Raw genomic sequence first — 13,854 nt, 5'->3', positions numbered from 1 at the left:
TTTTCAGCAAACGGTATTTTCAAGTTAGCATTTTTCATGCATTGTACTCTCAAGCTAATTGAAAACCATACACAATAAGATTGGGTCTTGTTGGCAAATTTTGTGTCCAGGGGGGTGATGTCTCGACCCAAGGGGGAGAGCACCCTTTGCGGCCAATTAGAAGAGTTCGTGGACGTGAGATGGATGGATGGCAGGAGCCAATAGACCACTCGCAAGGCCCATCTATATCGTCAATGCCAGAGGAGACAGACAACCTTCCCGACTTGCCTACAATCTTGGAGCCTGAGATGGAGGCAATGATCGATGCATTGATTCCCATGGATGTTGAGACATCTGACCCGCTTAGAGAGGAAGCATCCATACCATTATATGATGGGTGCCGAGTATCTCGGTTGAAGACATTGCTTGCACTCTTAAGTGTGCAAGCGAAATACGGTTGGAGCGATACGAGTGTGACTGAGTTATTCAGGTACCTTGCATACAGACTTCATTGTTTTTTTTTTAAACAGTATTATTGTAAATATGGATGGATTTTTCAAGGTGTTTTATGATGTTTTCAGGTTATTGAAATATCATATATTGCCACCTGCAAACACCATGCCTGAGTCTCGTGATGATGCACGACATGTTTTACGGAAGCTTGGCATGGACTACAATAACATCCATGCATGTATCAACGACTGCATATTGTTTCGAGATGAATACGAGACTATGGAGACATGTCCAAAGTGTGGTGCTCACAGGTATCGACAGGACTTGCAAGGGCAGACCATCCCTCAAAAAGTCCTCAGACACTTTCCGCTCATCCCCCGCATAAACCACATGTTTCGCACGTCTGCCATGGCAAGCTTGACAACGTGGCATGTGCAGAATAGGTCTACGGATGGAGTGCAACGAATATCAGCAGATTCGCGCGCATGGAGCCACATTGACTCTACCTTCCCAGGCTTTGCGCGAGAGCCAAGGAATCTTCGGCTCGGTCTCGCCATGGATGGTGTGAACCCATTCGGTCTGCGCTCGACTTCTTACAGTGTGTGGCCTATAGTGCTTGTCAACTACAACATTCCTCCATGGCTTTCTACGAAGAAAGGACATCTCATCCTTAGCTTGCTCGTCCCGGGCCGCTACAAAGTAAAAAATATGGACGTGTATCTTCGTCCATTAGTCGATGAGCTTAAGATTTTGTGGGAGGAGGGGGTCACGGTGCAAGATATGAGCAGGCGCGATGGTCGGCGGTCAGCCAACATTCGAGCCATTCTCATGTGGACGATGCATGACTTTCCGGGATTGGGAGAGTGCTCAGGTGAGCAGACATTTGTTCACGCCGGTAATATCTATATTTTATTTCATTCAATCAAGTATTCACTAGGTCGTGGATCGCCTTGCAGGTCTCGTTACCTCAGGTTATCATGCATGTCCATTGTGTGGGCCACAGTTAGACGCCCGAAGGTCACGAACCATGAAGAAGATGGTATATCAAGGACACGCCACTTTCTTGCCGGAGGATCATGAACTCAGGGAAGGTTTTCTTGGACGACCTCCAGCACGTATGAACGCTGCAAGCTGGTACGAGCTGAAAATGGTAAACCCGGAATCACATCCAAATGGAATGCGACGGTTCTCAGTTTTCTACGAGTTGCCATATTGGACCCACTTACAGGTCAACCACTTGTTGGATCCCATGCATATTTTCAAAAATGTGGGCAGCTTGCTATGGGACCACATCACAGGAAAGAGAGACACTATAGGGTCACGAATGGATTTAAAGGAGGTAGGTAAGATGGAGGCGCTTTGGCCGCAGTCGAGTGCTGAAGGGGGAGTGCAGCTTCCTCGCGCTCCCTGGGTTTTGTCTACCAAAGAAGAGCGCATTGTGAAGCAAGTAATCAAGTCTATCCGCACTCCGACGGGTATGATGCGTTCTCTCAGGTCCGCATTTTCTAAAGATGACCAAATGTCTGGGCTAAAATCCCATGATTGGCATAAGATATGTCAGGTTTGTGAACAGAATGGATTTTAATAAGCGTGGACATTTTGAAATTTGAAAAGTGACCATTATTCTTAATGCTTTCTCATTTGTGGCAGTTTGTCCTACCGATCGCGATCGCGGGATGCCTAACTCCAGAAATTCGTGGGGCCATTTACAAGCTGTCGACTTTGGTGCAATGGATCTCACAGAAAGAGATTAAGACGTCCTCTATTGAATCCGCAAGGCGGGGAGCAGTTGAGACGGTCTGTCTCTTTGAGAAATACCTGCCCACTAGCATGCTCACGATACAAGTTCACCTTCTTGTGCATCTTGTGGACGAAGTGGAGATTGCCGGACCTGTCCATACGCGATGGATGTTCTTCCTGGAGCGCTTCATGAAAACCCTGAAAGGCTTTGTGCGACAACGAGCTCGTCCGGAAGGTAGCATGGCGGAGGGTTGGTTGGTGTCAGAGGCATTAGTGCATATCTCACAATGGCTACCAACGGTGGAACCAGACAATGAAATGCTATGGACGCTCAAGGACGATGACAGGCTGACTGGAGATGTGGTGGTTGGAAATGGGGTAGAAAAAAGAATGGATGCCTCAATGGAAGAGAAAGTGAATCGCTTTTGTATGTTGCACCATGCCTCCATGGAGACGTGGCTCGCCAAGTACCAGATTGCAAGGCAAGATCGAGAGGAAGCGCGAGCTGAATTCCGACGCAGTACGCGTCACCGACCGATTCGATATCCCGAAGGCATGGAGGAGATGCCGCGGTTTATGTCAACACGATGGTTGCATGGAGCCTTGATCGCAGCATCCAGCGAAGGGGCAGAGGTCTCAATGGAGGAGTGGGAGTTCTCGAGGGGATGTAGTCCAAAGGTAATGAGGGGTTTAGAATGTGTCGTATCTGAATTTGTTTGCTACATCTAATTTGAGTGTTTCAATGTGCAGTACAAAATATATAGTGCAGCGTGGTCGCGCGGACGGCATTTTCGGGTGGAGCGTATTGACAAAATGCGCTCCACAATGGACTGTGGTGTCATGGCAAGGTTTGAGCAAGAGAGCCGGCGACGAGCAACGGATCCGAACACGGTTGTGGATGAGATGGAGTATTTTGGGAATTTGCAAAGTATTATTACGGTGGATTACCGTAGCTTCTCCATGATAATATTCGATGTGCAGTGGTTCAAAGTGGTACTTGGAGGAGCTGGCGCAACGGTTCGACGAGGTCCATCTGGATTTCTCGAAATAGATTCCGAAAAAAAATGGATGGATTTGCGCGACACCTTTGTGTTGCCGGCACATTGTGAACAGGTAATCTTCTAGTCATTTGCTTGCTAATTGTAATACGACATGCTTTATGTCACAATGGTTTGAAGACGGTTTGTAAGTGTTTGTGAACAGGTAATCTTCTATCCAAATCCCCGACAACCTCGATGGTGGTATGTTATACCTTCAACTCCTAGAGGTGCGAGAGTATACGATCAAAGCGATGTTCCAGGCATAGATGAAGAATATATGCAAATAGAGGGATCGAAATTACAAGGGGTGGAGGCCACCGCAAGCTTGGAGCCCGCATCGGCTAACAATGATGGAAATACAGAAGTCGTAGAATTTTTTGAGAACGAGGCAGACTCGTTCTTTTGTGGTGACATGTCTATCGACCTTCCAGTGTATGCAGAGTTATGTCAGGAGATTAACATGGGACCATAGAATACTTCATTCTTGGAGAATTGTATTACTCAATTCGTTGTTTAGATCTTCCATAAAGGTAGATAAGATATGCATTTTAAGATGGATTTTTCAAAAATGATTTATATTAATGCGCTTTGTATAGTTTCAATTGATTATTCTAACATTATTTTTTATCTCTGCAGGTATCTTTATTTTCAGGATGAGTCGAGGGATGAGCGATGAGGAGTTTCAGGAGATGATGGCACGTATGTCTCCAGATCAGCTCGCGAGATTCAGAGAGATAGCAGATCAGGAGCTGTCTCGTTCTTCGTCAGGGCGCTCTGCTAGATCAGCTTCAGTGCGATCAGATGCTTCAGCTTCGAGCAGACGATCTCGACGCTCGCGACTTGGGCCAGAGGGAGGGACTGCGACTGCAGGAGGATCAGGGGGGTGCTGCTGTGGAGACACGGACGCGGTGTCTCCGTCTCGTCGTTCAGCTAGAGCTCGGTCACCTCCAGGATTTGTCACACCTGTGGGGACGTCCACTCCAGTTACTCCGGCTTTTGCGCAGCCGTCGGCAGATGTCACGCCTTTTGGTGGCACTCCTTTTGGGGGCACCCCCTCTGGTGGCACTCCTTTTGGTGGCACTCCCTCTGGTGGCACCCCTTTTGGTGGCACTCCGGGAGAGGGTACCCCCGTCGGTACACCGGATGTTCAGGGGTCTCCTGGATATGCCCAGGAGCGTGGACGGAGATGGGAGAGGGCCCATACGAGGCACACTCCTAGGGATTATGGATACCTAGTGGATGGCAGGTCAGGAGCTATCATCATGAATGATGAGGGGAGGAGGGTGATAGCTCGCATGAGGGAGTTGTGCCAACAAGTTTTTCGGCACAACGTCCTGGATCATTGGAGGAACATACCGGAGGGGAGCAAGGAGTACATAGTAGCATCCTTGCATGAGGAGTTCCCGGTGCCAGCCGCAGTGGATAGATTCTCTACGGGCTGGATGATGGATTGCATGCGTGCATACATGTCACATAGACGATCCGACGCACGCAAGGCAATCAAGAGTGGGGCTCCAAAGCCCGAGTGGTTAGATGCAGAGGACTGGCGCCGACTGAGGGAGGAGGCTACAAATTCGCCAGGACGTTGGAGTCAGCAGCGGGAGGCGGCGAGGGCACGAATCGAGGCCGGATCGGTACATCATCTTGGGAGTGGCGGCCACAGGACATATTTGGAGGACTTTGTAAGTTTCTCTTTTGTTTTGCTTATTTGTTTTTTTGAGATATTATTTGTACTGACAATCATATTTCTAACAGTTAGCATTTTGTTTTCTTTGCAGCACTCCATTACAAATCGTGATCCGCAAGGCCTTGAGACTCAATATGCAGAGAGGCACGGTCTCAGATCATTGATCGACCGATTGTACAGACGCGGCGGCCCAGTAAGTCTCTCATCTTTCATGTCCGTAGTTACCATGAGATATTTGAATGCATTATTGTATGGTGGATTGATATGTTGTTTCTTTTTCTGCAGAATCCGTTTGATGCTCCTTTGCAGAGGGACGAGCTTTCGGGGGACGACGATTTGTAGCTCGCCCTCGGATCCTTAGCGCTCACATACCTTTAGTTTTTAGTCGCCCGATCTATGTAGACATTTTCTATGTATTAGTGATATTGTTTTATGATTGTACCAATCGCATTTTATGCGATATCATGTATTTATTTCATCTATCAGTTTTATGATTTCAGTATAGATTCTTTTTGTTTGCAAACGCTTTGTATGCAGCAGTGCAGAAACTATTTTGTATGGCTCTCATACAGCACACAGTGCTATATGTGGCAGGGCAGCTTGCTGCCCTGCCACAAAATTTTTTTTTCCTCTGTTACCGTCGCTATTTGCGTCGCAAATTTACTGCAGGCGTCGCTATTGTCGTCGCTATCAGCGTCGCAAATTCTCTGCAACCGTCGCTATATGCGTCGCTATTTGCGTCGCTATATGCGTCGCATTTGCGACGCATATAGCGACGCAAATAGCGACGCATATAGCGACGCAAATTTGCGACGCATATAGAGACGCAAATAGCGACGCATATAGCGACGCAAATAGCGACGATACCATGGCGTCGTCAATAACGACGCTTTTTCCGACGACGGGGGCAAATTTTGTTGTTTGTATTTTCGTCGCTTTAAACGTCGCTATAAGGTCTATATCTTGTAGTGACTTATATAATCGGGCAGGTCGAATGGTGGTTGCTATTATTGCTGAAAACAAGGACTTATACATTCGTGCAGGTCGAATGGTGGCTGCTGAACACCATAGTGCTCTAGCCAAAAAGACTAAAAAGCTGCTTCCTACGCATAAATGCAACAGGCATAACTCCTGCAAGACATTATTACTGAGAGGTTCTTGAGGAAAGCAAGTCCACTAACCACTGAACTTGCATACACCATCTCAAAGGTTACATGAAATGTTGCGAGATTAGTGCTCACATCACCATCACCTAGTACACTGGAAGCCCACTCATGACGAGTTTAGGAGGACTCAGTAGTAATGGCCGCTAGTAGGGAGAAATGAGCTAACATGCCGTAGTGCCATCATACACACCTAGATGCAGTGAATAAGAAGAAATGCAAAATGCGTACAAGTAGGGGACAAGGAGGAGGATCCGAGGAGGCACATGATGTGAGGGGTTTTGCTGCTGGCTATCAATGATTAGGAGGATCAGATGCCATTAATGGGCGATGCCATCTCCAGCCTCTCTTGCTAAGAGCTGAGAACAAATGGAGAATAAAAATGATTATGCTCCCTTGCATCTTGAATGTACTCGAGAAACTTTGCTTGGACCTCCTTTTGTCTGGATGTGAATGGCTCTTACACCTGACATTCAGACGTGCAGGCCCGTCTGACCAAATGACCTACGCATCTTAAGGATCAGGCCCATCTGGCCAAATGACTTGCTCATCTTAAGGATTTCAAAAGCTATGTATCTATTGCATCCAAATAGCAGTAAAAGGATGGGGGAGGAGAGAGAAAGAGAGAGAGAGAGCAGTGTGGCCCCATCGGCAGCTTCTGGTGCAAGATCGGATGCAGAGGTGGCGATGGCAAGCTTGATAAAGGAAAATCAGTAGGAAGGCCTTTTTCTAGTGAAAAGAAGAGAAACTATAGCGAGAGAGAGAGAGAGAGAGAGAGAGAGAGAGAGAGAGAGAGAGAGAGAGAGAGAAATGATGAGTGAGAATGGCTCTTAGTGTATAATGGAAGATAAAGGTCTTCGCTATTATGGTAGGCCAATGAGAGTATGACATTATACTTTTTTCTAAGCATATAAAATGAGCGAGTATCTTAGTGTCTACCTTATTCCAAAGGAGTTTCATCATCTCAAGCAATATAGCAACAATCCAAAGCAATATCAATATATCCCAAAGCAATATTCATATGAGTTTTTGGCCTGCCCATGGTAGGACTTAGCGTTCGGTTGCTTGCTTTTGGCAACAAAAAAATGATGGCCAGGGATTGGAATAGATATGCTACGTGGTTGCTAATTGATTACTTCTTTACTTATAAATGATGGCTTTAGCTTTATGAAATATTTTTTTGTTTTATTAAAAAATTTATAACATGTGAAATGCTTGGGAGAAAGTGACAAATAGCTCTTATTGGATCGTGCTCATTGAAAGTTGAGCTTTTATTATTATTATTATTATTATTATATCATATATTATATTTATTTTTAATTTGTCGTATGTTTGAGATGATTAAAGGCGCACTAGAAGATAAACCATGATATAAATATTATTTTTGCTCTCTCTCTAAATCTTACGCACTCGCTTCCTTCTCCTCAATCTGCTGCCCTCTCTTTCCTTGCTCTTTCCTTCAATACACCTCGTGAGCCTCCAAGCTCATGGTGCAACCTCCTACCTTGCTTCCTTCTCCTCAATCTACTGTCCTCTCTTTCCTTTACACACCTCGTAGCTGCTCTTTTCTCCTTGGTTTCTCTGGCAATCCCCGCTGCTTGCTCTCTGATGCAACCTCCTCTCCCTAACTCCAAAGCATGCAGTTGCTTCCTCCTTTAGCTCGTGCGATTGACTACTTCCTCCTTGCACACACCCTTCTCACTCCAACTCCATCAAAAACGTGCAACTGCCTCCTTGCTCGTGAGCACCTTCTCCATCATGATCAAGTAACAAGAGAATAATCGGCTGCAGCTCAAGCTCAATTGTGTTTGTGTATACCAAAGTACCACACACCCTCTTTCAATCTCTCTCTTCTCAGGCCATAGCCTTGTCTTCAAGGCGTAAGGCTAATGCTCAGCTACTCCATATCACCTTTTGGGCCTCGCTTTTATATCAGATGAATGCTGATGTTTTGTAAGTACTACACTTGTTGCAGGTTTTCCTGTTCTTATAAAAATGGAAAGTTCCCTGTTCTTCTTCCTCACCTTACCATTGCCAAAATTCTTGTCTCATCAGACACGCCCTCTTTGAGATTTCCATCTTCCATTTGAATTTCTCCCATCCACCCCTTCCACCATGCATATCTTCATCAAGACGCTCACGGGCAAGATCATCACCTTGGAGGTCGAGAGCTCCGACACCATGGACAACGTGAAGAGCAAGATTCAAGACAAGGAGGGCATCCCTCCTGATTAGCAACGCCTCATCTTCGCCGGAAAGCTACTCGAGGATGGCCGCACCCTTGTGGATTACAACATCCAGAAGGAATCCACCTTGCATCTCGTGCTTCACCTCCGCTGTGGCATGCAGATCTTTGTGAAAACCCTTACCGGCAAGACAATCACTCTTGAGGTGGAAAGCTCTAACACTATTGATAACGTAAAGACCAAGATCCAGGGTAAGGAGGGCATCCCTCCTGATCAGCAGAGGCTTATCTTTGCTGGTAAGCAGCTTGAGGACGGCCGCACCCTTGCTGACCACAATATCTAGAAGGAGTCCACCCTGCACCTGGTGCTCCGTCTTCGTGGGGGTATGCAGATCTTTGTGAAGACTCTGACTGGTAAGACTATTACCTTGGAGGTTGAGAGCTCTGACGCCATTGACAATGTGAAGACCAAGATCCAAGACAAGGAGGGAATCCCACCAGACCAGCAACGTCTGATTTTTGTTGGCAAACAGCTTGAGGCTGGAAGACTAAAACATCCAAAAGGAGTCTACCCTACATCTGGTGCTTCGCCTCAGAGGTGGTATGCAAATATTTGTCAAGACCCTCACTGGGAAAACCATCACCTTGGAGGTGGAGAGCTCTGATACCATTGACAATGTGAAGACAAAGATTCAGGATAAAGAGGGCATTCCCCCTGACCAACAACGCCTGATCTTTGCAGGGAAGCAATTGGAGGATGGACGTACTCTTGCCGATTACAATATTCAGACTGAGTTCCATGACATGGATCTTCTGGCCTGAACATGGTTTGTGTGTGTGTCAGCTCTGATCTTCATGTGTGTGTGCAGGCGCGTGTGTGTGTGAACCCATTGGTATCTGAGTGAGGTGCTAAATCTAAATTAAGACAAGCCAGGGTTGTAATAAGCAGTAGTTGTTTTTCAATAAAGATTTGGACTCCGTATGTGACTTATTCTATTGTAACCGCTTTTGTAGACTCTTCATTATTAAGGTGTGTTCATCATAACATGCTGTATCATGCTGTTCTTGTGAAATTTAGTATGTCTCTTGCATTTTCCTTGTAGCTTTGCCCATAGGAAAGATTGTATTTTACCTCAATGAGCTAGCTTGTTTATTGAAGGCTGTCTCATGTTTCTAGTTCAGATCTAAGGTGACAATTGAGTTACATTTATCAGCAGCTATCACTACTCGTCGGATTGACTACAAAGGGAGCATTAGGTCTGCCTTGTGAGAGTAAGATTATCTGCATACTAAAGGCAGATAATGAAGGCCTGCTCTCTTGCAATAACGTGTTTAAAATGTGTTCGACCCTTATTGTCGCATAGTCATTTGACTTTGCCATGGATGTTCCTACCTTTTCGAACCCGTAGTTATGTTTGGAGTGGGAAATTGACGGTGGTTGGTCTGGAATTGTAAAGTGAACACCACCATGATCTTCCTTGTATGGTTGAAGAGAAATGGTAGATGGCCCTTCGATAATGAGTTTTGGCCTTCATTATATATTTGAAGACCAGAAGAACAGATCGATGGTGTGGTTGTGTGCATAGTTCATTCCAAATTCAGGGCCTTGATGTAAGCCTTGTGTTGGTAGGCATGTGTATAGAGATCTTAAGTTGGTGATTCACTCATTGAAGCTTAGATTGTAGAAGTACATGTATCCCAAAATTGTCTAGTTTTGAGTTCTATGTTGCAGCTGAAATCTCTCTCTCTCTCTCTCTCTCTCTCTCTCTCTCTCTCTCTCTCTCTCTCCTTGGCAGGCCATTGTGGAACATTTCCACTACCCCTACTCTTGTTTCAAAAGTTTTTCTTGTCAAAAAAATGCAGACCAACGCTAAGGCCTTCTATGGCAGGCTAATAAAACAAAAAATCCCAACATTAAATATATTTCACTCATGCACAAGTTACATCATATAATCCTTGGAATCTTTAGCCATCATATTTCTCTTTGCCAAAAACATGTTACCCAATGCTAAGGCCTTCTATGGTAGGCCAAAAAACTCTTTTGTTGAACACACATGATGTGGTACGCTTACATATTTATAAGTAACCCCCTTGCACAAAGCACTCATTACTAGCCCCATGAGCTAACCAATAGGCCTCCTCACTAAAGAACAGAAAAGTAAGTGGCCTTCTTTTGATAAAAATGTAGTCAATGGGACCTCATCAGACTTGATAATGAAATTTTTGTCAGAAGTGTTTTTCCAAATGTATAAAGGATACTTATAAGTATCAAATGTAGATCAAGAGACACTACTTTATGTAAGGTCAAGGCTAAGGAGGCAAATAAGAGGGAGGAAAGCATGGCTATTACATAGTGTACATTATAGCTATAATCCATTGTTGCATGATGCATGTATGTCTACTGTGGATTTACATGTGTGGTAATTTGATAGTGGAGTCAAAAATCATATCACTTCGTAGTGTGATATGTATGTCTATTATGGATTTATATGTGTGGTACTTTGATAGTGGTGCCAAAAATCATATCACTTAATAGTGTGATATGTATGTCTATTATGGATTCACATGTGTGGTACTTCGATAGTGGTGCCAAAAAGCATATCACTTCGTAGTGCAACATGTTTACTTCTCTTCAATTTGGCCCTAAAGGGGGAATACCATCACACGCACTGATAACTCCTCTTATCCAATTGGTGGATACATCCAATGGTAGTTCTTTCACACTCAATGATGCTTTGTATATTCTTGGGATAAAAACTAACTTAGTATTAATTTTTGCACTTACTAGGGTGGGCCTAGTTATAAAATTTGTGGATGAAAGGTGTACATTTCACGATCTTAGTTGTGGTGAAACAATTGCAGCATCTGGCTCATTATGTTGTGGCCTATATGAGCCAAATCATCATGAAAAGGGTGTGGAAGAAGTGGCATGTGAAATTTCAAATTTGCAACCAATTTTAGATGCAAAACTTTGGCATGCACATTTTGGTCAATCTAAATTATGCTAGTTTGCTACGATTGTGGAAATCTGACATGGTTTCTTCATTGCCTCATCTGGAGTCACCATCTAAACATATATGTGAAGGCTATATTCTAGGCAAAATGCAGCATTCTTCATTTCCTAAAGATGGTTCTGTAAGAGCTGCTTGCAAATCATAGCTTGTGCATAGTGATGTATGTGGTCCTATGCAAACATTGTCTTTTGCTAATTACCTTTACTTTGTGACTTTTATTGAAGATTACTCCATGCGTGCATGGGTATATCCATTGAAGGCTAAGTGTGAAGTATTTTTGTGCTTCTAGCAATTTGTTTCTATGGTTGAGAATATATATGGATGTAAAGTGGGCACCCTTCATTTTGATGGAGGGGGGAGTATTTGTATAAGAAATTTAATGCATTTTTGGCTGAATATAGGATAAAAGATCAATGCAGAATTCCTTATATCCCTCAACAAAATGGTATAGTTGTGAGGAAGAACATGTCGCTTATGGTGATGGCCCGATGTAGGGATAAAAGTCAAGCTTTACCACATGAATTTTGGCTGTAGCCTATCATATGTGCCACTTATGTGCTGAACACATGTCCCACCAAAGCATTGCAAACTATCACTCCATATGAGGCTTGGCAAGGAAAGAACCTTTCATTGCTTACCTATGTGTTCTTGGTTGCTTGGCATATGCTCTTGTGTTAGTGCAACATCACAAAAAATTGGATGATAAGGCTATGAATTGTAATGGGTGTTGGACAGGAGACTACCACCTCTATCTATAGTGCAAGTCAGAGCACATTGGTAGTTGAAGAAATCTAGTATTTCATGTGGTCGCACAAAGCACATAAAGGTGTATTATCACTATGTTAGGGAGATACTCTCTACAAGAGAGATTATCTTGGACAACACAAGACAATGTTGCTGATCTATTCACAAAGGCTTTGCCTCATGAGAAGTACAAAGCTTTTTGCAAAGCTTTGGGCTTTCTTCCCTTTGTGGATTGAGCAATTCTCATAGGGCTAGGCACTTCCCTATACATTCAGTGCCAACTCTTGTTCGCTGCATGACTCCCAAGGGAGATTTGTTGATATGATGTGGTAATGATGTGTGTGAATATACTTAGGACCGTCAGGATACTTTTTTCTTCACACTACGATGTTTTTTCCCCATGCATTGTATATATGCCCATCACCCTAGGGCTCACTTATCTTTCTACTTGCACACTAAGCAATACTACTTCTTGTTGTGTGCTATTAAGCTTATTCTTCTCCAAGCTATGTGTGCATTCCTACAACCCCAACTCCAACAATTTGTCCCCCCCATGTGCCCTTTCTCATACTTCCTTTCTAGCTTGGCCACCAAGTTACTTGATATAATTGTAAGAGCAAATAGTGCTCTTACCGGAATGGTTACCGTCTATATCCTAAAATAGTCAAAGTAGCACTCGTATAAACACAAGAAAGGAGTACAAGATACACAAGAGAGAGTTCAAACAGAGAATGTATTGCTCCGGTAATTACAACAGTATATCTCTCTCTGAGTACAAGACCAATGTAGCCTTATATACGGCTCACACCATACAAGATTGGGTTGTTACCCATCAAGATCCAACAGTTACACGGTAAGTGGCAGTCAAGATACCCGGATCTTTTACCGGTGCTAACACCCTACGGTGTTACAGGGTTCCCATGGTGGTATGCGCAGGCCGCATACACTTGGCACGCACGGTGGACTCGAACCCACGAGAAGAGTGGTGTTTCCCGGACTGAGGTGCCTAAAACAGGGAAGGGAAAGAAGAAATCAAGCCCCGAACTGAGGATGTGCAGGGAAACAACGAGGCTCATAGTCAGGCATTAGCCTCTTCCGGAATTGCCTCTTCCCTGCCCTCGCGATCGCCGGGCACGCTGTTATCCGAGCCGGGTTGAAGTTGGGGTTCCTCCTGTGGTGGCGCAGCTGGCTCGGATGCTTCCAGGACAGTTTCCGGGATAGTTGCGGTCTGGGCTTCCATTGTCCTGTAAAAATCTTGATACTGCTCAGCAGGCATGTCCTGTCTTTCTGGCCAGGGTCCTCGGGGCACGAACTGCGGGATGACATCCGGCATGCCTTCTCTCCTCTCCAAGTGTGTGGTTTCCCGCAATACCATTTGCTCTGCCGGCGGGTCGTCGAGAGGGGGCCAGGGCTCCCGGGCATCTCCGAGCTGATCGGATAAAAATTCGTTGGCTTCCTGCCACCAGGGAGGTTGGGGTGGCCGGTTAAGAGCAAAACTGTGACCGCAGAGGCTGAACCAGTGAGAAAGGGTGTGGATTTGGTTTTGCATTTCGGTGAGTTGGGCTTCTAACCGCAGTGCCTTCTTGACTTTGTTGCCTTTGTTCCATCTGGCAATCTGCGCTGTCCATTCTGCTGCTACCTCCTGACGCATTGTCGTCAGGAGGTCTTCAATGCCGGTGACGTCGAGGAGGACACCAGTCGGGTGGGCTTGCAAATAATTGACTAGGGCATTGTTTGCCCGACTTCCTGCCAACTCCTCTATAAGGTCACGGGTCTTCTCATCATACAAAATTTGCAGCTCGTCCATCCGGCTTTCCGCTATCCTTGCTCTGTCCGACAGGGTAGAATT

At 45.0% G+C, this 13,854-nt stretch overlaps 1 protein-coding gene and 1 pseudogene across 2 annotated transcripts; both read left to right on the top strand.

The window, feature by feature from the left end:
• Positions 1-233: 233 nt before the first annotated feature.
• Positions 234-8,132, top strand: LOC148039202 (uncharacterized). Its single transcript, XM_087675325.1, has 5 exons — positions 234-469; positions 561-811; positions 3,179-3,285; positions 3,376-3,439; positions 8,038-8,132. The coding sequence occupies exons 1-5, from the start codon at positions 234-236 to the stop codon at positions 8,130-8,132; spliced, it is 753 nt and encodes a 250-aa protein (XP_087531451.1).
• On the top strand, positions 7,481-9,243 carry LOC148039201 (polyubiquitin-like; annotated as a pseudogene). Its single transcript, XR_015690373.1, has 2 exons — positions 7,481-8,015; positions 8,118-9,243. The product of XR_015690373.1 is annotated as a polyubiquitin-like (transcript).
• The last annotated feature ends 4,611 nt before the right edge of the window (positions 9,244-13,854 follow it).

Source organism: Lygodium microphyllum, chromosome 3, assembly GCF_053477565.2.
Source record: "Lygodium microphyllum isolate KBCC chromosome 3, Lygodium_microphyllum_v1.1.10, whole genome shotgun sequence".
NCBI lineage: Eukaryota > Viridiplantae > Streptophyta > Polypodiopsida > Schizaeales > Lygodiaceae > Lygodium > Lygodium microphyllum.
This window is presented reverse-complemented; position numbering and strand designations above follow the sequence as displayed.